Raw genomic sequence first — 25,034 nt, 5'->3', positions numbered from 1 at the left:
AATCGGCTCCTACTGTCATGCATATAGTCTATTTTTTATGCATGACTGAAAGTTGGAGCAAAACAAATCTGTCGAGATAAAGATATAGATATATATATCTATCCAGTTTTGTTTTGTTACAACTTTCAGTGCCAGGTCTTTTCGAAAAGTAATTGAGCCAATAGATTAGGATTTATATTTCAGCGGGACAATCAAATTTTTCAGGTCCTGTCCTGACTGTCGCTTTAAAAAAAGTGTAGCATGAGCCCATCTATAGACATGATCACTTAACACTTGAGGGCACTAGGACCTCTGCAGGTAGTATTGAAACTATGTTGCCTTTGTAACCGTACGGCAGTCATGGTATACCCTTTGAGGTGGGAAGAGGGGGTCCGTGAGGTGTGCTGTGCCGCCCTGCAGCTGCAAAGCCCACATTTTGCAGTGCCGCATAGTACGCCATGCGTCCTTAAGTGGTTAATTAAACTTATTTCTATTTTTAAACGTACTTTGAAATTGATGAATGTTGGGCCACCCTCTGTTATCTTTGTTTAAAAGCAAGAAGTGAAAATTTGATGATTGTTGTCCTTTTTGTGGAAGCTGTCTGTGACATGTTGCCTTGTTTTATTTTTGGCCAGGGGATCATATGGTTTTTATGTAGAACTGAATCTAGCATTCAATTTCAGGAAATTATTTAATGCTATACACTTGCTATTGCTGGCACAAACATTAAATATTAACTGTTTATTCATGTCGCTGCTTTCTTGGTACCTGAAGATACATTGACATCTTATCTCCATTTTCAGTCTTGAGAAAAATGTCAGCTAGCCTTTGTTTCTTTTGGAAATGATTGGTCTGGAATTTGCTTCCCACTAATTAAGATGTGTGCTAATCCAGAAGTCGTATAATAATTGCTTGTCATCACCTTTCATGTCTGTGAGATGGCAGGTTTGACAGTTTCCTGTGTCACTCTCTGTTTCCCGTTTACATGGCTTTTTCTTTGTTTTTTGTTTTTTGTGAAGGCAATTTTTCACACTAGCATCTTTCTTGCTGGCTGTCTCAGTATGTGTCAAGCAGGTTAGTTTTGCAATGGTTTTGAGGTTATTTATTTTTACTCATTTTTCATTTGAAAGCAACTTGCTGTTACTATAATCAAAAAGTAAAGCCTGCCATGAACACAACTGTATTCCCTCTGTATGCAAAGGACAACTACTTGGATACATTGTAATGTCAACCACGCTGGTCCTGTTTGCTTTTTATTCTTCTAAGTGTGACACTCCTCATTGTGTGACCCATGTAACCATCAGAGAGTGTGATGACTCTTGCATTTACCAGAACAAAGCTTTGTTCATCTAGCATGTGACTTTTTCTGCCAAGCTCTGCTGCGGCACATTCTCTGCTTGCATTTATTTCCCCACCCAAATCCTTCAGTGAGATGCTGTACATCTCAGTATTGTTCCTTCTTATTAAGCTGGGCTACTTGCAATACAGGAAAGAAGATGGGCTAGAATTGACAAATTACATCCTCATTATGCTGTCTTTCTATATAGTAGAAATGTGGGGAAGGCAATTTTATGACATTTCAATAAGGGATTCATTTAAAAAGGGATCTTCTTTGGCTATGGCTAGGTAAAGTGCACAAAAAAAATCATTAAATTATTGCAAATATGAAAATATTGTTCCATTTTAAATCTAAAACTTTAGATTTGTTTTTTTTTAGGAATTTTCTATCCTTTTTTTTTTTTATTCTTTATTTTTGTTGTGCAGGGTGTTACATGGTATCGACATACGCCACATCAGCGTGTTAAAAGAAGTACTGAAGTTTGATAGTGGCATGAGGAATTGCACAGTTTTATACAATTTAAGCATAGCTAAACTGTGAAATTAGTAATAGTAAAATAAAATGAAATAAGACGGTCAGCTCTTAACAGTTCTAGATTAGTTATGTTAATAGTACAGTTTGTGCTAATAGTATGTTTTACATTACAGCATTAAATGGCTTAAAGGTGATATGCGATCGGGTTGCGCTGCTCCTGTAAATGCAGTTACAGAGGGAAAAACGGTTCTCCATAATACATTTTGCCTATAAGATAAAGTTACTTCCCAGTGAAGGTTAGACTTGGATAAGTCGGGTAATGAATAGTAAGGGTGCACTTAACTAATTCTGGTTCGTAACTGATCTTGTCCTCGCCGGGTTGTCTAGACAGAAATATTAAACTTTGTACAGCATTTATTGGTTGGTCCACGTGACACCACTGTGAAGGCGCCAGATGTATGTATTGTGCGTTTATGATGTGTCAGTAGAGATAGGGTAAATTCAGTGTTTGTGGGGTAGGGTTCTCTACTGAACGCTCGTGTCGTGTGTAGTAGTTGTGTGACAGGCTGTTTCTGTAGTGTGATTAGCTTTCTTAGGGGGGGTGTGTGGTACCTGCTTGTGGTAAAGTGAAGAGGTCCCCACGGGGTGCTTTGTGGGTATAGGTAAGGAGGTCTGCGTTCCCGTGGGGGTAGCTGGTCGGATTCTAATCGTCCGCGCTAGGCTGCTGGGCCGGGATGTGTAGTGTAAGGGTTGGGTGAAACTTGGTCCCTGTCCTGAAGGGCCGCCTATAATGGTGCCTTGCGCTAATTTGGAGTGTGTGTGAAAGAAGATGGTCTGCCAATCACAGGTCAGGGTAAGGTTTCGTTAGAGAGTGGCTGTCTAAGGTGGGTACAGTGTGTTGGGATAATGTCCCAGAAAAGTGAATTCTAGTCCCATTATGTTCAGGTGGTAGGTGCGCCGGTCGGTCTTCTGGGGACGAATTCCTCAGCGCTGGCACTGCTCCAGTTCGGTGGATTTGTGTGTCTGTCTGCTGGTGCTGGTAGGGTCAGTGAGTCCAATGGGAGGTTCAGCTGCCCCAGTATCGTCGGAGCCTCCTGCATGCAGCGTACTGTGTGTTGAGTCGCCCTTGGTGATCAGTAGGGTGTGAGCTGGGCCCCAGCGGTACCTGATGCGTTGTGTTCTCAGTAGGGATGTCAGTCTTTGCAGGGACCTCCTCCAGGCCAGTGTCGCCCCCGAGAGGTCAGCGTAGAAGGTCAAATTCATATCTTCGAAAGGGTAGGATGCCTGATCTCTAATAGCTGCCAGGACTGCGGTTTTGTCTTTGTAGGTCTGGAACTGCAGGACTATATTCCTCGTAGCTGTGGCTGGGGCCCTAGCGGGCTTGGGCACTCAAAATATGCCTTCTATCAGCAGCGCTTTGGCCACTCTCGGGGTTAATAGAGCCGTGAGGAGCCGCCTAGTGACATGGGGCAATTCAGAATCTGGTATGTTATCTGTGATGCCCCTAACCTTAAGGTGCTTCAGGCGGCGTTTGTCTTCAAGCGCAGCGAATCGTAAATCATTCTGCCCAGCTAGCTGTTTCAGCTCTTGTACCTCCTGTTGTAGCCTTTGTATTTGTCTGGTTTGGGTGTTCACAGTATATTCTACTGTCCCAATCCGCCCCGTTAGGCCCTGCAATGTGTCCTTGATCGAAGCGACATCCTCCGAGATTTTCCTGTGATGCTCCGCCATTAGGTCTCTGGCCTCCATGCTCACCGGTGTGGAGACTAAGGTGGGCGGCGGGGGTTGCGATCGGGTTGGCGGTGGCTGAGGCCGGTCCGGGGAGAGTTCCCTTTCACCCTCATCCGACGTCTCCTCATCGAAATCGGAGCACCCGCCATGCATAGACGCCATATTGGGGCCTGGGTTGCCATGGGCCTGCAGCCATAACTCTCCGATATCCATGCCTTTCGTGGGCTTTTCTGGTTTTAGTTTTTTGTTTCTTCGTCCCATTGGGCTCGCTTGGGCACTTGGGTCTCCCTGTGGTGGGTTTGCCCTGTTTTAGGTTGTAGTAAGTGGGTATTTCCCTTGTCGTGGCCTGGAGCTCAGCAGACATGCGGCCGTTCTCTTCAACAGTCAAGCACTGCCCCCCTATCCTTTTTTTTCTTTTTTTTTTTCTTCTTATTAAGCTAGATATAAATCACAAATATTGTCATGCAGTAGTGTAATTTCAGAGATTATGCCTTATCTTGAATAGAAATCATTATCAACCTCAGTGTATTCTTGGTAAAACATGAAACAAATACTGATATTTAGAACCTGATGTGATGTAGTCAGAGCAGGCTGAGATGACTAAAATATTTCAGATTCTGTTTTTATGTATTTATCCTTTGTGATAATAAGAGTATAAATATGTCTGACATACTCTCACCCTCCTACCCCCTCACTTACCCTGGTCCCCATTTACCTGCCATTTGATCGGATCCCTTACTGGCAGTCACCACACCCGACCTGTTGTGATCTGCATTTATATATAGCAGACAGCATTCTAGTAAGACCACTATAGACTTCTTGACTTTTCTTAACCTTTCTGGCCAACACAGTTGTTTAGTTATGGTTTAATTTCTAAGGAACTGCGATTAGCCTTACTACTGTTCCTCAATTTCTGATCTCTGGTCCATTGACTTGGTAAACACTGGCCATGGTTTAGCTTATTGTTACTGACTACATGTCTCTCCACTTTGACGCATACGCTGATACTGTACGAAGGACGTGAAGCTTGATTAGTGTTTGTTTACCCATGTACTATGGTTTTGCAACAATGTCTCTGTTCAAATGTCATGCAACTTTCTGCAACGATGGCAAATAAACAGAAATGAAATTAAATATGTCAATGGAAGTGGTTGCAAACTAACATTTTTAAGAATTCCGATGTGATTATTTTTTATTTTATTTCTGGGGGAGAAAAAAAACCTGAGATATTTAATAAAGTGTTTGTGTTTTCTTTCCCAATCTACATTGCTTTATAGATTTGCATTTTTTTTTGTTTAAATTTTCAATTCCAATGTACAGTGATAGTCGTTGATAGACAATGAAATAATAAAGGCATGTTTAGTGAACATTACAGTATTAGACATTTCCCTGGATTGTGTGCCTTATAAACTGCACATCGGCTTTTTTATATTTTAATACAACAAGTGGAGGTGCTGGGGTGGTGGGGAGGGGGTATATAGAGGGTGTGTAAAGAACATGGTGTTACATGTGGATTGTTTCGGTTCATTACACTTATATTATACATACACATAGGTATAATTATGGTCACAGCTGACGGGGCTTCCAAGCGCCTCAGTGGGGTGAGGTGATTACAGTTTTGGTGTTTGCAGACATGGTGACATGCCTCCTCATAGAGGTCTAATGGACTAAGGAGGCTGTCGTGGTAATGGTTAGGTTATCTTTGTTAGTGTTTAAAATGTATAACTCCCATGTCATCCATGCTGAGGTTATGAATGGTTTCGGGGGTAAATGTTTGCGCGCCATTGTTTCATGGCTTTTGGTTAACTCTAACGTTTTGAGACATTGGGTTGTGTTGGTGGATCTGGCTTGTGCCAGAGTCTGCTAATAGTTTGTAGGGCTGCCACGGTAATGTGGTATATGAGCCTTGGTTAGGCCTTTTGGGAAAAGGTTTAGTAAATAGATTTCTGGAAGTTTGGGTAGGCGTATACCCATGAAATCATGTATAATCTGTGCTATTCCTGACCAGTAGTGCGTTAGTTTCGGGCATGACCACCAAATGTGGGTCATCGTCCCTTTGTCTGTGAGACAGCGCCAACATGTATCTGGCAGGTTCGGGTTTCCCCGTTTCAGTCGTGCTGGTACCATATACCAACGGTATAAAGATTTCAGAAATCTCAATATGCGAGGTACACAGTGATACATTTTTGTGCGCCCTGAGTATTTGGGTCCATTGGCTCTCGGAGAGAGAGACGCCCAGCTCTCGCTCCCATGCCCTAGTAAAGGTGAAGGATTGGGGCTTGGCTATGACGCTATTTTTGGCGTGTAGGGTGGAGATCAGTTTCTTGGCTGGTTTTAGTCTGAGACAGATCTGCTTCACCTCCATCAGCTGTAGACCGTTTACCGTGTTGTGTGAGATAATTTGTTGCTTTTTTAACCATGCCAATAGTTGCACATATGAGAAGTTTGCATTATTGGGTAGCCTGTGTTGTTTCTGTATGTCGGCAAAGCTTTTCAATGCTGGCCCTTGGAAAGTATGATATACAGGTAAATCTCGAAAAATTTGAATATCGTGCAAAAGTTAATCTATTTCAGTAATGCAACATAAAAGGGAAAACTAATGAGGTGGACGCATTACATGCAAAGAAAGATAGTTCAAGCCGTGATGTCATGCGTGCGATGATTATGGCTTACAGCTCATGAAAACCCCAAATCCACAATCTCAGTAAATTAGAATGTTGTGCAAAGGTGCATTCTAGGCTCAGTGTCCCGCTCTAATCAGCTAAGTAAGCCATAACACCTGCAAAGGGTTTCTGAGCCTTAAAATGATCTCTGTCTGGTTCAGTAGGAATCACAATCATGGGGAAGACTGCTGACCTGACAGTTGTGCAGAAAACCATCATTGACACCCTCCATAAGGAGGGAAAGCCTCAAAAGGTAATTGCGAAGTTAGTTGGATGTTCCCAAAGTGCTGTAGCACATTAATAGAAGGTTATGTGGAAGGGAAAAGTGTGGAAGAAAAAGGTGCACAAGCAGCAGGGATGACTGCAGCCTGGAGAAGATTGTCAAGAAAAAGCCATTCAAAAATGTTGGGGGCTTTCACCAGGAGTGGACTGAGGCTGGAGTCAGTGCATCAAGAGCCACCACACAGATGGATCCTGGACATGGGCTTCAGATGTCGTATTCCTCTTGTCAAGCCGCTCCTGAACAGCAAACAACGTCAGAAGCGTCTTACCTGGGCTAAAGAAAAACAGACCTGGTTTGTTGCTCAGTGGTCCAAAGTCCTCTTTTCCGATGAGAGCAACTTTTGCATCTCATTTGGAAACCAAGGGCCCAGAGTCTGTAGGAAGAATGGAGAGGCACACACTGCAAGATGCTTGAAGACCAGTGTGAAGTTTCTGAGGCTGTCGCTGGCGGATAGTATTGGGCTAATGATAACCACTCTATAGTAACTTGCGATATCCGGTAGGCCCACGCCCTCCCGTGGGAATGGTTTGTAGAGGGTAGACTTTGCTATTCGAGGCCTGGAATTATTCCAGACGAAGGAATTTACAAGTCCCTGCACCTCGCGCAGGTAGTTGTTGGGGACAGCGAGTGGTATGGTTCAAAATAAATATTGTAGTTTCAGGAGTAGCATTTTGACTGGCCTCATCCTGCCTACCAAAGAGATGAATTTCCCTTTCCAACTATGTATTTTTGTTTTCAGGTCTGTGAGCAGTGGTTGGTAATCGGCCTTGTAGATGCCTGATAGATGCAGTGTCAGGGCTATCACCAAAAACTTAAGAGAGTCTGTGCGCCATTCTATGCAAACGTCTCTTTTAGGTGATCTAATGCGTGCCTCTGGACATTTATGCCCATCGCTTAAAAGATTTACATTTTAATGCAGTGTATGTCTGTACATTACAAGATGGTAGTAAGGGGTTTGTTTATAAATATACTGTGTCCCCAGTTTTGGAAAGGTTACCTATATATTGGTTACTATTCATGGGATACTTTGATTTCTACACTTTATTTTCCATAATGTAATTGTAAATATTATACGGAAGTACAGAATTGTATGTTTTTTGAGTTAGGATATTTTTATTCTTATAAATCGGAATAGTGTATATTGCTCTGATAGGCATTGTATATTGACAAATCTGGAGGTAGTGTTTTTTTTTTTGTTTTTTTTTTTAACTGGCTCTTTTCCACCAAGCATGTCCTTTTCCACTGCTTTTTAACATTATCATAGACGCCTCATATTCCAGTGAAGTTGAGACCTTGTTTAATGTAGGTATAATTAACAGATTTAACACTATCATGAACACTTGCTGACTAATGATGCAACCTTATGTTGGTGGAGAGAAGTGCATTTAGAAAGCATGACTGGGATGTTTTGGAAATAGCCATATGGAGGTGTGTATCCAAGGCAAGCAGGACAGCTGACCCTATTGATTTTGCTTGCTTTCACTGGCAGCCAGCTGAGTCCCCAAATTAGTAAATGCAGTGGTCACTTCATGTGCCATACTACTACTGGATACTTCAGGTCCAAGGCTATCCAGTAATTGCCCAACATGGCTGTTCACAGCATTGCAAAACCATGACTACCAAACACAGTGATCCTACACGAATTGACAACTGATACACACTTGCAATAGTTAATGCGGATTAGCTCATCAATGTGCTTTTGCTGTCTGCCTCTGCAGTGATAGTCCGGCAATTATGGTAGATTAGCTCTTGGATTGTGTGTTCTATCTGGTAACAAATCCAAGTGATGGTGTGCCTTTGTTTTCTGAGACACTTTTACATCTACTGGGGTGAGTCCAGTTTGTGTTGGTTATTGTAGGAAATACCTTCTTAGTTTGAAGGTTAGTATGGTGACTGATAGTGCCACTTCATCAAACAGGATCTATTTAAAACCTTCACGTCTGTAATTTGCCCTATAAGTTCCTCAAAAACCTTGAAAAGATATTTGGGGTATTGCTGTATTCAAGAGAAGCGGTTAAACAGATTACAAATCTTGGATCTTTGAGTTAGGTCAAACAGAGCTTGTGTAATTTACCATAAAAATGCTCTGTGTGTATACACTATTTATTTCCTTGGAAATAGTATGCCAAATTTGGATCCTATAGTTCCAGGTAAACAAAGCAGTTTTCCTGGCACTATAGGGTTAATAGGTGAAGGGGTTCAGTCACTTACCTGAATCCAGCACCAATGTCCCTCGTCACTGGGTCAGGCTTTGCCCATGCTCCTCCCCCAGGCTTATCTAAAAGTAATAAATACGCAGTCTGGGAAATTTCCAACAAAATGGTGGAATATGTATAATATAGTTAAATAAAGTGTCATACTTTTTAGCAGTTTTGAATTCTGTAACTATTAAAGCGGCTCTCTCGTCAAAACTAAACTTTATCTAATTAACTTTCCATATAGTTGTAACCTAAAACTATAATTTACTCCCTGCAATATTTATCATATATCTTCCAAAAATGTATTTTAATTCTAGACATAAAACACATTTTAGCATTAATGACTTACTATTTTTATTTCTATTGTGAGTTTTTTCTTTTTTTGTACTAGTTGTATAGTAATACATGTAAAACTTTTTTCACTTATTAAAAAAAAGAATGATGTATAACATCTGATGTGCTTTTTGGAAAGCATTAAATTACAGTGGAACAAACACCAAGCAAAATTGTCACAATCGCACACCGAATGTGTTTAAATGTAGTAGAATGTTATTGGCAAATAGTCTGCACTATAAGCTTTGTAACTACTGTGAACATCAGGTGATGAAACGCCTACAAAAATAAGGTTTCTGTTTATTAAAAATAATCATATCTCCCCCTAATATCCAAATGCTACTTCCCCTTTTAGGTGCTGCTCTCTGCAAAGTATGTAAAAAGTGTATTCAGTCTAAAAGCCAAAAGAAAGATCCACAAAACCTTGTCTTTCGTAGAGTATTTAAATTTTATGGAATCAGACCTGAATTGAGTGAATATTTCATCTTTGCGAAACTTAATTTGTCTGATATATTTTAAGACTGGTAGTGGTTATGGTGCCTGGTGTGTCCTTGAGCATATCCAGACTAAGTAGTCAAACAATTTGAAAATGTTTTGACTACTTGCCTTGGTCCTTCTCGGGCTCATGGGATTTGAAGCCCTTTAGCTAAAGGCAGGATGGGGGAACAATAGAGCAGTCCTTTCTTCTTGAGGAGCGGCTGCTCTGAGGATCGTGCAAGTGCCGTCCTTGGGAGCATCTCTGTCGGCTAGGGCAGCGCACGAGGGAGCAGTGATATGCAAGCGGCTCCCTTCTGCTCTCTCGCGCTGTTTAATGATGCAGGGAGCCGGAATATGCCGTCATTTCGGCCCAGGTATCACTACAGGGAGCAGAGGGATCAGCTTGAAAATCACTGCTCCCTCACACACAGGATGAGCGAGCAGCCCCACTGGACCCCAGGGAAAGTCCACTCAGCTCTACCAAAGGTTGGGAGGCTGGGTGGATTCAAATTAAATTGGAAATTGTGTGTATGTTTGTCTCTCTGTCAGTGTGTGTGCGCGTCTTCTTGTGTCTGTTTAGGTACCTGCGCCGCTCCGAACATGAGAGAGGTGTTTAGTCACCTTCTTTCCCACGCCATGCCAGTGTTCCACGGCTTGTCCTGTCTTCATGGGTGAGATAATCTCCGCTAAACCAATGCTTTCCTATAGGAAAGCATTGGGCGGATATTGCGCATGCTTTCTATATGAAACCTCCGTGGAGACGCTGAACAAAGGTGCAGCACTGACACAGGACTCTATAGTGGCGTCTGAGTGACTGCCACTAGAGGTGTTACTAGGCAGCAATGTAAATACTGCTTTTTCTCTGAAGGCAGTGTTTACATTGAACAGGCGGCATGCACCAGAACAACTACATTAAGCTGTTGTGGTTCTGGTGACTAGTGTCCCTTTGAGAATTGTATATTTCTCGTGAATTAAACTTTGTTAGTTTTATAAAATCTGGCTCCTAACTTTTTTAGCTGGCTCCTAGATTCCAGACAATATTGTCAAGCCCTGATGTAATATTAAAAAGTTTTGTATAATTAGCCCAGTTCTTCTCGCTGTATTTGGTCTGTTGGAGCAGATGGTTGACTAGTGCAAAACCATTTTGCCGTTAAACACTGTTGTCTTCAAATCAAGCTGCTATTATTTTAATTCCAGTTGCATAGAGATGTTTATTTTTCCTTTTTTTTTTTTTTCTTCTTCTTTTGGAATATGAAAAACAGTCAAGTTCTCTAAAAACCCTCTTAGAATAATGCCAGCTTCCTTTGTCCTGAAACCTAGTTAATTTATTCTAAGATGTGCCAGACTGCCCTGCAGAGTGCAAATAGAAGCACTCACAATCTGCCAAGCAATGAGCTGGTGCTAACCGAATTTTTTTTTCCTCCCCCCCCCCCCCCCCCCCCCTCTTCTTGGTAGGTGTGGGATTATGAGACAGGAGATTTTGAACGTACACTCAAGGGACATACAGACTCTGTGCAAGATATTTCTTTTGACCATTCTGGCAAGCTTCTGGCATCCTGTTCTGCTGATATGACTATCAAGTTATGGGATTTCCAAGGATTTGAATGCATCAGAACTATGCATGGTAAAAACATTAGACCTACTTTATAAGATTCTGTCTGTTATTGGGAACTGTAGTATTACCTTACCTACCATCCACTGCTAAACCATAGTTGGCCTAATATCCCCCAGTTAATCTAAAATGTGGATCATCGACCACAAGCGAATTACGAATATTTTATTGCAGACCCTGGGGATCTAATTACTTTTTGACTGCCAATGGAATTAGAAATCGTTTATCATTTATGAATGTTTCTTTTATAGATGCACAAATTTGATTGTGTAAATTAGGATATATATTTTGCCAAGTGTTACAAATACATGTTTGCTGCTTCCTCTAGGATGGCAGTGGTACAGATATTTTAAATTAGACTAGTAAATTCCATGTATACTTTGTGCTAGCAGAAGTAGTAGGTTGTTTACTAAATCTTTATAAAAAAAAAAAAATATGGCCCCATGCCTCACTCAGCAATCAGATGTCAACATAGAGAGATCTTCCAAGAACTGAGCAACAAGGAAAACTAGAGAAAACAACATATTGAGTTTTTCCTGACACCGAAAAGCACAAATGACTGACTACTTATTGTGATGCAAGTGAGACCTCTAGTGGCAAAACAGCCATAAGTGTTATATTTTGCCTAGTCCTTTGAACAGAAGGTTCCTTAACAATAAACCATGCATACATTACAACATTCTGTGCAAAATTCAGTTAGATCTAATAGTTTTATTTTTCTTCCTAGGTCACGATCACAATGTTTCGTCAGTAGCTATCATGCCTAATGGAGATCATATAGTGTCTGCCTCAAGGGATAAAACCATTAAGATGTGGGATGTGCAGACTGGGTTAGTATGTTTTGTTTTCTAACTGAAAGTTAATTTAAAATTTGCATTATGCCTAGTTCTATTTTGACACCTTTGTTGAATACATTATAAAGACTTTACTAATGCAATAAACAAAAAATATGCTCAGTCTAGGTCTTGAACTATACATTTATTCATTTATTTTGCTTTAGTGTTTTTAGATGCATTTTCGATTTCCCCAGGTCTTATGCAGAATGAGAAAAGAACACTGCATTTCTCTTTTAGCAAATTCCAGGGATTAGCCTTTTCTGCCCAGCGATCTATCCAGATTAGGAAACTGCTGAAACTCCACTTCTAATCATCACCATTCTAGAATAGTTCAGGTTTTGTTCAGCTTCCTTACGCTTGGAATGTTTGACTTTAAATTCAGTGCATATTGCCTTGAAATCTCTAGGCAACCTCTAGTACCTTTACTTTGCCTGCTGTAGAATGTCCCTAATCCAGCGCTTTTAAAGAGGGCTCTAACCAACCAACCAACCATTAATAAATACAATTAAGTACTTGTTAAACTAGTGCAAATGTCTTTTTAAATATTGTTGAAACATTCAATTTCCTCACAGTATACTACTTCATTATCTGATATGGTATTGATTGGCTGCCATTTTAAATTGAAATGGGTATATAGATAGAAATAGAGAGATCTGCTGAAACTAATCATAATGAGGGAATGATACATGTGGTTTTTTTTTTTATTATTAATCTGGTGTTCTCATTCATTGTATATTAAGTTTTGTTTTTTTTCATACCACAATTGCAACTGAAGTTTTTAGTGTTTTTAACATTCACGTTCCTCACAGTTGATCAGCATTCAGTGTTCCCCCAAATCACTATAAACATTTTACTTTGTAGATTCCTTTAGATATTTTTGTAATGTATGTTTTACTTTCTAGGTATTCTGTGAAGACTTTCACAGGGCACAGAGAATGGGTCCGCATGGTGAGGCCCAATCAAGATGGTACACTGATTGCCAGCTGTTCTAATGACCAAACAGTTCGAGTTTGGGTGGTAGCAACAAAAGAATGCAAAGCAGAGCTTAGAGAGCATGAGCATGTGGTAGAATGTATTTCTTGGGCTCCTGAAAGTTCCTATTCTACCATACTGGATGCAACAGGATCAGAGGTACAAAATCTTGTATTTTTACAAAGGCAGGGACATTAGTGTTATGCTTTAGCTCATTTTGCATTTTTAATAAAATAGCAGCACAGTTGGAACATTCCCATGATGAGCACCACTTGAAGCCAAATAATGTACAGCTGGATTTAGCGTACATAAAGTATGTAATCAAGTAGTGTTTCCATGTCTCGCTCGCACAGGGCCGTGCTGTGGACTCGAACTCTCATACCCCCTTTTAATGCCAGAGACACACTACTAATATAGGAAGTGTTAACAGCCCCATCTGGGAATGACATTTACTTACTGTGCTATGTTCCAATTCCAGCCAATTCACTGCCTTTTTCATGCCAAATTTGAGAGATCCAGATTTCTGATATAATAGGACACATGTTTACAGAAATTGAGTGAGACAACATCAGCATGTAATATCGTATTAATTTTTTTTAAGCTTTTACACTTAATGAACCCCTAAATTGATAGACAATGAATTGTGTAAAAATCAGAAGTACATGGTACATTAAACATTATTGATGTGACTTTCCAAAATTGAGCCCTTCTAAAATGGCTTGTCCTTTCTTGTTATAGAAATGATTATTTTAGTATAGTGGCTTAATGGAGTAGAGGACTAGCTTATTGTGTGCAGCTACCAAACCATTTCACTTAAAAGTTGCTTAGTCTTAAAGTTACAGATTACCTTGTTTTACTGTGTGTTTTCAGCATGCTCACAAATAAATGATTCAGTGGATGTAGAGGAATATGAGAAGAAAGTTTTTATATATATATTTTATTTATTTATTTTTTCTATTTTCCCTGTCACACCAGCAGGAAAATACTGTTAAAATAAAATGTAAAAAAATAAATGGTATTTTAATTTGCTTTTTTTTCTGAAGAGATGGCTCCTCCTAAAGAATGGCTTTAGAAGCATTATCGGCATGCATGATTTCACTTACGTTTTTGTAAGTTGTTCTGTTTTGTTATAGCTATAAATTTGCATGTTTTTCCTCTTTCAGACTAAGAAGAGTGGTAAGCCTGGGCCGTTTTTGTTGTCTGGATCAAGAGATAAGACTATTAAGATGTGGGATATTAGCACAGGCATGTGCCTAATGACACTTGTAAGTAAAACAGTCTTTCAAGTTATATCTTAAGAATTAAAGTTAGAGATGTTTGGAGGGCAGATATGTAAAATTGTGGGTTGGTGCAGATTGTTTCAGTTGGGAATTAGATATACATACAGAATAGAAATTCTTACCGGCAGGTTTAATAACACACTACTTGAACTTACAGAGACCTGGTAGTCCCCCACTGATAGCGCTACTCATGCCTCTTTGTTTTGGTAAGCTACAATTCTCTTACACTCCCAGACTCCACTGTAAAGGAGGTGGTGTAGGCACCCTTCTTTCCCATCAATGTACCTTTCAACCAATCATAACTTCCCCCTGCCCAATCATTTTCTTCTTTTGAAGGCCACACTGTCCACCTATTTAAACCCACTCCCTTAAGAATTACTATCATCTACCACTGTCCTTTCTCGCCTTGACTACTGTAATCTCCTCACAGTGGTCTTACATGCTCCCAACTTACAGTTACAGTCCATAATGAATGCGGCGGCGAGGCTCATCTTCCTGTCCGCCCGCACCTCCCACGCCTCACCCTTATGTCAGTTGGCTTCCAGTAAGATATAGATATAGAGCTCAATTTAAAATTCTGGTTCTTGCTTTCAAATCTCTACATAATGCTGCTCCCACCTATCTATCCTCCCAAATACACAAGTATGTCCGTCTAGGCCCTTAAGCTCTGCGTCTTTCTTCTGTCCGTACTCCCATCTCTGATGCTCGCCTTCAAGACTTCTCGAGGGCTGCACCATTGCTGTGGAACTCACTTCCCTCCTTTTTTAGATGCTCACCAAGTCTCCACTCCTTCAAAAAGTCATTAAAAACCCACTTCTTCATAAAAGCGTATCAATTAAACTGTTAATAGCTCCCGACTGATTCCTCTCTTGCAACTGTCATTAGTCTAATACTATTCTTACCGTTTGTGTCACTTTACCCAACTTCCTCTAGCATGTAAGATCATTGAGCAGGGCCCTCAACCTCTCTGTTCCTGTGTCCAACTTGCCTAGTTACAACTAAATGTTTGTACACCCACTGCAAAGCGCTGCGGAATTTGTTGGCTCTATAAAAAAAAAATAATAATGCCCCAAACACACCAACCATCTGAAGAGTAAATCACCCGCTACCTGAATACTACCCACTTCCCATCCATTACAAGAGCACAACATGAGCTGTTAGAAGCTCCATTCACTTGTGAAGAAGTGGCCAACACGATCGCTAGTATACCTAAACATAAATCGCCTGGCCCGGATGGGCCGTCCAACTACTACTACCACAAACTAAGCACCATACTACTTCCGCACATCACCAAACTCTTAAATCACATTAAACAAACTGGGCAAATCCCTAAAGAAATGCTGGAAGCGTTTATAGTCATGCTACCCGAGCCAAACAAATCCCCGACGATCTGCGCTAACCTAAGGCCTATTTCCCTACTCAACGCAGACATCAAGCTGTATGCTAAACTACTAGCAAACAGACTTAAACCTCTATTCCCAACTTTGATCTCAGAGGAGCAGGCAGGATTCGTCCCGGGCAAGCAAGTAGGCGACAACACCACACACTTCATTAACCTCATAGAATGGGCCCACTCCACACATCAAGGGGGAGTCCTGTTAGCGCTCGACGCTGAGAAAGCGTTTGATCGCCTAAATTGGAAATATATGCGATTAACACTCGCCCAAATGGGCATTTCCCAAGAGTTCATAACCAGCATCCTAGCCCTGTACCAAGAACCGTCTGCTAAAATCTTTAGTACAGGCTTCCTATCGACTCCATTAGCCATACAAAACGGCACACGACAGGGCTGCCCCCTTTCCCCACTCATCTTTATTCTTTGCCTAGAGCCCTTGATAAGGCATATAAAACAAACAAAAGGAATTCAGGGCATATCTACGCCAAAGGGCGAACAGAAACTAGCATTGTTTGCCGACGATATTCTTCTATACCTCACAAAACCAGAGCACTCTATCCCACAGCTGCAAAATCTCCTTGCCACATACAGCAAAGTATCCTTCTACAAAAACAACACTGCAAAAACACAAGCTCTCCCTATTCTAATACCGCACACCCTCACGACACAACTTGAGCGCACATATACATTCGACTGGAGGAAAAAGTCGCTATCATACTTGGGGATTAAACTTACTAAATCAATCAGCACCCTACAAAAAGAAAACCATATTCCTCTGATTCAGAAACTCACAACACAATTAACATCATGGGAAGACCTAGAGGTTTCCTGGATAGGCCGCATAAACTCAATTAAGATGATGATTCTCCCGCACATACTTTACCTGTTCAGAACCATCCCCATAACCTTGCCAGCCCGCCTCCTTCACAGGCTCCAATTTTTTATAAACGCGCACGTCTGGAAACGGAAACCCCTGCGAATTAAAAACAAGACTTTAGGCCTCCACTTCACTAGAGGAGGTCTCTGCCTCCCCGATGTCCGGTTCTACTACCAGGCCTCCTTATTAGCTCAAGGTCTAAGACTACTCAGAGCTTCCGAGATAGCACCAACCCCAATCTGTCTCTCCTTTGAAGATGCCTGCATACACCCGGCACAAATAACCCAAGCTCTGTGGGTGGGCGCCCCGACCCTCATTAAAAAAACAATCCTACAATGCACATTGACACTTCTACAGGCCTGGAGAAACTGGGCCTCGAATATACTAGACCCAAAGGAACTGCTAAGGTTGTCTCAATCACAGCACTACAGACCCACTCTCCGAATCTAGAAGTCCACAAGTGGCTGGCAAAAGGTATCCTGAAGGTAGAAAATCTTTTTGACAAAGGTGTAGTAAAACCATTCACAGTTTTACAGGCAGAATTCTCCCTCCCCTCCAGAGACCTATTCCTATACCTAAGGGTCAAGAACATCCTACAGGCCAATACACAAGCCAATGACTCAGACCTATAGCTTACAGCCCACAACACCTGTTAAACGCCCGCCACATCAAGCCCCTTGCACTGTGCTACAATGCCCTGTGGGAAGCTGCTACCCCACACAAACTCCAATACATGACACAATGGGAGAGGGATATCGGTAAAGGGCTCACAACACAACAATGGCACACGGCCATATCCATCACCAAGAGGGCATCTAGCAGCATCTCTATGTGGGAGGCATATAGCAAAATCACAATGAGATGGTACATGGTGCCTCACAGACTGGCAAAGATGTATAGTTTGGTCTCCCCTCTATGCTGGAGGTACGAGAAATCCCAGGGTACACTGTTACATGTCTTCTGGGAATGCCAAGACATTCAGCCACTATGGTTAAGCGTATAAACACTGGTAAACAAGATAACCCACATTACCCTGCCGTTGTCACCTGAAGGATACTTACTACATATGTTGCCAACGCTGCACCAGAAGCACCATACCCCTCTGATAGTAAACCTTCTCACAGTCACTAAAATGGCTATAGCATTTCACTGGAAGGACAAAGCGATCCCCTCCATAGAAGAGATCTCAAAGAAATTAGATATGTCTGTCTATATGAAACATGGCTCTTAGAATGAAGGGGAAAGCACAACAACATGAGGTGGGTATGGCATGACTGGCTCACGCATCGAGGGGCGGGTACAGCATAGCAAGCCAGGTCCGATAATAATAAAAACATAACCACAAAACAGAAGTCCCAACCGAGCTGAGCGTACCCAAATGAAGTTCACTTTGCATTCATTACTGGTCCCAGATCCAGATCAAGTTCAAGTTTATGTTAAGATGAGTTCACTTCCTTCCCTGGGTTTTCCCATATTCCACACACGCTTACCAATGAGGGACAAGCGATAGGTATGCCATGACACAAAACACAAGCGGGCACCAAGACATAACTATTGAGTAGAATTAATCCCAGGAGGTGACCCTGCACATACAATATGTTGTAATATAGCGAAATGTGGAGATGTGTAATGACACGGACATATGTACTAAATATTGTATGCGTAAATGCAAGACCTGCAATATGTGTTGTCCCAATTTATAGACGTTGTTAACGCAAACTACCATGTAATGTATACTGCTACTGTATATGTATTACAATGTGGAACCCCCCCTTTTCCTTGTTTCTTATAAAACACAAACACAAATATGTTAAAAAAAAAAAAAAAAAAAAAAAAAAAAACAATGACCAATGGCATATTATGTATATCCTGGTATGGTGGAATTTTCTCATTCCTTATAAAGAATGGGACTATAGTGACTTTATTGTAGAAACATTTAACTTGTTACTTAACCTTAAAATGATATTGTGAAGTTGTAAAACCTGCTCCTGCAGTAACTAACTTTACAATATTGGCTTTCAGTTAGGCATGATCTTGGTTTACAGCTTAGTCATCCAGAAACCTGTATCTAACATTTGTGGAATAAATTCAGAATATGGTCTGTCTTTTACGTATCTAAAATTGGAATATTTAAATGAACTCTAAATATTGGCAATAAAGCATATTGAACATGCTTGGCAATCGCTGCTGTTTGCTTATCTATTGCTACTTTCTGATAAGTGTGTAGTGGTTTTAAATGTTGTCATACTGTGTGTGATGATGATGGTGAATATGAATGTTTGAAAATCAAAGGTATTGAGGAAGTTCCTCTAGTGGTTTTGTTTTAGAAAAAAATGTAAACTGCTATATTTGACAATGCCTAAGAAAGGGGCAGCATCTAGGCTCCAAAATGCTATATGAAGATGATGATGTTTTGGTGTTTAGTGTCTCCCTTTAACTTTTTTTTGTATACTTCATGTGAAACGGGCAAATGTTCTAAAAATGTGTAGCATTAAATGCAGAATGGCTGCATTACTTTTGGGGCACAGTATTTTTGCAATAAAAAATTACTGCTATTTGTTTACATGACTTAATGTAAACTGCATAATCTATAACCACTGACATTTGGGATCAATCTGGGCATTGTAATTCCAGCCTGGCATAGGTACTCAGCAAGTTATTTTTTGTATATTGTGCAGGGTTGGCAGAGAGTTGTGCACTGGCTGGCAATAGCTACAGTACATGCTTCCTGTAAGTAACACTATATTACAGAGAAGGAAATTACTATTTCACCCATGTTACAATCCACATATTTTAATGCAAGACCACTGCTGGAACAGCATCTCCAAAGATGCAAGTTACATTTAGGGTGCTCATTATTAAGGTATCCACCATCTTGTCACTACACTGTAATTATAAGTTGGTTATTTCTTAATGCTTTGTAACTTTTCTTTTCTTCCCCCTCATCACCAGGTTGGCCATGATAACTGGGTGCGCGGCATTCTGTTTCATCCGGGAGGAAAATTTATATTGAGCTGTGCCGATGATAAGACCCTTCGCATTTGGGACTATAAGAACAAACGATGCATGAAAACCCTGAATGCGCACGAACACTTTGTTACCTCTTTGGGTAAGAATATTTTTTTCATTGCATAGGGGGCTAATTCCCACACATTTTGTATTTTTTTATTATTCTAGACATCAATATCTGTCTTTAGGTTTGTTTCTCTGTCAAAAAATGTTTGGTTCCTAAATTCGAAGTCTTTTCTACAAATTACTAAACAGAATTTTTATTTCCTGATTTAAATTTCACTTAACCCCTTAAGGACCAAACCTCTGGAATAAAAGGGAATCATGACATGTCACACATGTCATGTGTCCTTAAGGAGTTAAAGCAATTCTACAGATTTCAAATAGTCTCATTTTTAGCAAATAAATGTTTGGATGTATTCTAACGTCAGCAGCATATTTTTATTGTGGAGATGGAGGAAATGTGCAGTATTTGAGTTGTTAAAGGACCACTCTAGGCACCCAGACCACTTCAGCTTAATGAGGTGGTCTGGGTGCCAGGTCCTTCTAGGGTTAACCCATTTTTTCATAAACATAGCAGTTTCAGAGAAACTGCTATGTTTATGAATGGGTTAAGCCTTCCCCCTATGTCCTCTAGTGGCTGTCTCATTGACAGCCGCTAGAGGCGCTTGCGTGCTTCTCACTGTGATTTTCACAGTGAGAGCACGCCAGCGTCCATAGGAAAGCATTATGAATGCTTTCCTATGTGACCGGCTGAATGCGCGCGCAGCTCTTGCCGCGCGTGCGCATTCAGCCGACTCGGAGGAGGAGAGCAGGAGGAGATCTCTCCGCCCAGCGCTGGAAAAAGGTAAGATTTAACCCCTTTCCCCTTTCCAGAGCCGGGCACTCTAGTGCCAGGAAAACGAGTGTGCTTTCCTGGCACTAGAGTGGTCCTTTAAAGACCCTGTTAGGCTGTATTGTATTAGAACCATACATTCTTATGGTTTATGTATATTTGAATTATTTTGAAAACCTTATGATAGTGCTTTATGTCCTTGTTTTTAGGTTAAACACTGCTGTAGGTAAACTTATGCAGACTTTTGTCATTGCACTTTTTTTTTTTTTAACAAAACAAACCACAATCTTCCTTTAGTGGTATTTTTTTACCCCACTCCATTGATATACTGTTCCCAAAAACATTTGTGACTAACTAAAAGTTATCTTGTGCTCCAATTTCAGATTTCCATAAGACTGCACCTTACGTGGTCACTGGAAGCGTAGATCAAACAGTAAAAGTGTGGGAGTGTCGTTGATTTGAATTCACCTTGGGTCCCCTCGCCTATTCCCTTTCCTCTGGATGCACTCAGATACCACGGTTACCCATTCAGCTCTGTTAAATACCTATTGTCCTTTCATGTAAATTATTCTGGATGTAGATTGAGCTTATTAAATGTTACACAAAAAGTATTCATGCATGGTGAATCCAAATTGTATACTGTAAATTTACATACGTTGTCTAGAAGTACCATAGGTTTAAAAACACGGGCAGGCATTGGTCACATCAGACCTAAGAGGCAAGATCTGGGTAATTCTGGGGTGTCAGAGAAGCGGACTATGTAACTTGCTCCAGCTGCAGGATCATGCCTGATGTTATTTTTGTCTTCAGTTGTGGTTTCCTAGATCAGTGGACTCACTTCAGAAGCACATTTGTGGGGCTTTTTTGAAAAGTAATGTGTATCTGCTACACTTTTAGTGGGCTTTAAAAACTCACCCTTTGCATTGGAGTGTCCGCAGAATAGGAGAACTTTTGTGATGCGGCAGCACTTGTCTTTTATGTAAGTAATGATTACTGCAGAACATAGCACTAAATACTTAATGATGCAGGATATTAATCTTCCCCCACTTGGTTTTTAAGGATTTGGCTCTTTTTCAATTTGATTAGTATCTAATAATCGCCACCTAGGGTATTTCAGGGGCATTACACAGTTGATGGCCTTCAAGGGAATGATTGTTGGATGGTAACCAAAGACTTGTCATCAAAGGTGAAATATGAATTATGCAACAAATTTGTCACAAGATTAAAGTAGTTACCTCCATAAATGTTTGTACTTTATTACAGCCACTTTGCATGTGTAAAACATTGTTGTATTTACCTCTTCTTTATTTCATTGTGTGTCTCAGGGTTAGCTACCATCATGCCTTTTCCCTCTAGAGGCTCTAGAGATCACTTGGGCTTCGGCAGTTCTGCAATTCGAACTTTAAATTAAACAATACAAAGGCTACGTGGATATTTTGTTGTTGAACACTTCAAAGCCTTTTGGATCCCAGTAATGGAACATTTGATTATTAGTGTTGGAAACCTTTCTTGCCTCTACTCAAGCATTGACGCTACAATACTCCTGTCATGGTTTCCTACCATTTAATTCTTGAATCTCACTCCTACAGAACAGTTTTTTCCCTTGCTAATATTTAACTGTAGTAAGTTATAAAAAATAGTGGCCTGTGGTTTTCACCATAGCCTATTGCAATTGATTAATGTAAATGTTGAGGATTCTTTACAGTAACTACACACCTGCCCCATCAGATACTAGTTTCCATAACTTTCTTTCTCATTTTTGTTTTGGGAAACCAAATTCACTCAAATTCCTATTTAAAAATCGATATGTGGCTAAGCATGTGCCCTTTCAAATAAATGATAAATATCCATATTGGTGGATGACAGATTTTTATTTTCCCTGTTAATGAGTGATCGACATTGCCAAACCACTGTCATTTTGTGGTTTCTGAAAGGTTTTTGGCGTCTATAGAGTTCCATCTATCTGGCTGCTCTGATAGCTACCACCTGTACTAAAGTGCAGCCAAGCCTTTTGATAACAAGAAATGAAGAGGTAGCCACCTCTGACTTGGTTTTTATGACCTGACTTCTGTAGCTTAAATCATGAAAACACAGAAAGACCTGGTTCTAGTTTTGCAATTGTTTGGTCATTTACATTTTAAAGCTGGATGTTTTCACAAACGTTTACAATCCTTGTATTGGTTTGCATTTGTTAGTTATGCATGTTACCTTTTACTTCTAAAACTTGTAATATTTTGTATTTTTGCCACCTCAGCTATCAAGTGGTTTTGGAACCTTGGCAACAAAACCACAGTAAGACAACTTAAAAAAAAATATTAATTTGTAATAAAAGGAAATCAAAAATATTGGGGGAAGGGCGGGTGAAGAGGGGGAGCAGCATTTACTTATTTTCTCCTGACACTTGTGCACTCATTGTATATATTGAAAATGTTAGCTATAATATTGCTAAAATCCACTGGCTCAGTTATGCAAGTCTCCCTTCAAGTAATCTCAACTATGATTTTATGCCAGTTGCATTTCTAAAACCAATTCCTTTATTTTTTACTAACTGCCATCATCTAATTATCATTTGTGTTAAAACAATAACCTGACTCTTTTTTCTTCTTTATTTCCTCTGACCTTTTTATTCCAACTAATTTCTAAAATTCCCAAAACAAATATAAAACGTGCTGAAATAATGTAATCTGTTCTCATTGTACATCTTTTTGCAACTGTTGTGGCACAACAATAACTTAAAAGTATCCGTTTACATGATAAATGTAGAAGTTCAACTTCACACATAATACTCCTCTGAATAATTAAAGACAACATCTACTGTTTTGGTGCAGATGTAGGTGTGGTGATATGAATTAATATGTAAACCAGTAGAATTCTACATTGTTTGATTCTTTGCCTTTAGATCTGGACTAGAAGCTTGGTGAAAGAAATGTACTTCTAGCAATGCGTTAGAACAGTGGTAGGCAACCTTCAGCGCTCCAGGTTGTAGACTACACCACCCCTGATGCTTTGCCAGCATTACGGCTGATGTAGTCCACATCTGGAGTGCCACAGGTTGCCTACACCTGCAGTAGACTATTGCATTCTCAAATAATTACACAAGAAGGGAGGGTAGTTGTGGCTTTTATAGTCCCTTTTATTCAGTTTTTACTTGTCTAGTCTTTCGACATAGTCATTCAACATCATGTAAATGCCTTTGAATAAACAAAATATAGAGTTAATCATATTTTATATATTGAATTGTGGCTCTAAATTGAAACTCTAACCAACATTTACAATGATCATTTACAATGATCTCAATATGTGATCTATTTTATAGCTTTCCCTCTTACAAACACTTTGTAGCTGTCATTGATCTTTGCTGATAGCCAGCATTAATCTTTTAGTGCCACATGGGTGCTCAGAGTATCGCCTTCTGACACTAAATAAATGTTGATTCCCAGTGCTGATGTGATTTTTCAGTGTGCCTTAATATTTCCTCCCCCTTCTGCTTCACTGTGTATATTGTAATTTTTATTTTGTCAATAAATTAACAAGTCTGAACATAATGCAGTTGCCTTTATGAAGGCTTTCACTTGAACAGTAAAATATTTTGGCGTTGATGAAATCACTAAGATGTGTGTCTGGGTTGTCAAGAAATTATTCACATGATCAAAATTTCGAAAAACGTAGACCAGTATAAACAGCGACATTTGTCATTCTTGGAAAAGCAACACCAATTTTGTTATTCTATCAAACTGTCTTAAATCAATCAAGGTTAATGATGTGTGGAGTTTTAAAAGTAGGAAAGGGCAATATTACAGCTATCCATATCAAAATGAAACTTCAAAAATGTTGTGAAATGGTTGGCAAACACCACAAAAGTGTCAAATAAAATGCACAGCTTGTTTTGGGTGTGAGCTGTCAGACTTTCCACTGTTTAATGCTTTGAAGATTATCACCACACCAAATGTTTACTATAACCTCCAAATGGATGTTTAATTTCTTTGTAAATACATTGTGTTTCCCCTTGCCGCATAACAACCAATTCATTCCTCTGTATAATTTTTAGTATTGCAAATATTTAGCTCTTAAATTTACTCTTAGAAAAAAAAAATTTGAGGGTTACAGTAAAGGATATTGGTGTTCTTAATGCATTTTGCACTTTAGAAAATGAAACCGTCCTGCTTGTGTGTGGTGTGACCAATGATGTGCCCAGGCACTAATCAAAGAGAAACTAGTTACTAGCAATTCAAAGTCCATGGCCTGTGGAGCAGTGCTGTAGTTTCAGAGCTTTTATTAGGCCCATGAAGCCCTGTCTACTTTTTTGTCATATCCTACTTTTCCTGTTTTTGCCTCTCTTATGTTATGTGTGAACCGCCTGTTCGATTCTCATTCTTAAGTACAAACCACCAATGCCCTCCACAAAAATGCTATTTAAAGTTTATATTTTGTTTGTCGTACAGTGGTGGCTTTATGAACCTTGACATGTTTAACGGGGAAGGGGAAATAGGTTATTAATTATTTAACAGTAAGGCACTTACAACCACTTGCAATCCTTTTTATCTGTAAATGCACACAGGTTAAAACCAAGTTTGTTGAAAGATACACTATGTGGAAACAAGTCAAATTTATCTTTATTTTTTTTTATTCTTTATTTTATTCATTTTTTTTATGAAGTATGAATTTACAAGTCACAACTGGACCTCATCTAAACAGAACTTTATTCCAGTCTATCATGTAAGTGGCTGCTTTATTGTTCTT

The 25,034-nt window shown here is 40.0% G+C and overlaps 1 protein-coding gene across 2 annotated transcripts in view; it reads left to right on the top strand.

Annotated features, from left to right (window-relative positions):
* PAFAH1B1 (platelet activating factor acetylhydrolase 1b regulatory subunit 1) overlaps window positions 1-24,364 on the top strand; it is a 68,374-nt gene extending 44,010 nt beyond the window's left edge. For both annotated transcript variants that reach the window (XM_063449857.1, XM_063449862.1), the window contains exons 6-11: window positions 10,933-11,101; window positions 11,817-11,919; window positions 12,828-13,056; window positions 14,061-14,162; window positions 19,403-19,559; window positions 20,678-24,364. In XM_063449857.1, coding sequence (XP_063305927.1) covers window positions 10,933-11,101; window positions 11,817-11,919; window positions 12,828-13,056; window positions 14,061-14,162; window positions 19,403-19,559; window positions 20,678-20,751 — 834 coding nt within the window. In that variant the 3' untranslated portion in view covers window positions 20,752-24,364. The remainder of the gene's footprint in view (window positions 1-10,932; window positions 11,102-11,816; window positions 11,920-12,827; window positions 13,057-14,060; window positions 14,163-19,402; window positions 19,560-20,677) is intronic.
* Window positions 24,365-25,034: the final 670 nt, after the last annotated feature.

The sequence above is a fragment of the Pelobates fuscus genome, chromosome 1 (genome assembly GCF_036172605.1).
Source record: "Pelobates fuscus isolate aPelFus1 chromosome 1, aPelFus1.pri, whole genome shotgun sequence".
Lineage (NCBI taxonomy): Eukaryota > Metazoa > Chordata > Amphibia > Anura > Pelobatidae > Pelobates > Pelobates fuscus.
The sequence above is the reverse complement of the archived record's forward strand: the minus strand, read 5'-3'. Positions and strand labels throughout refer to the sequence as shown.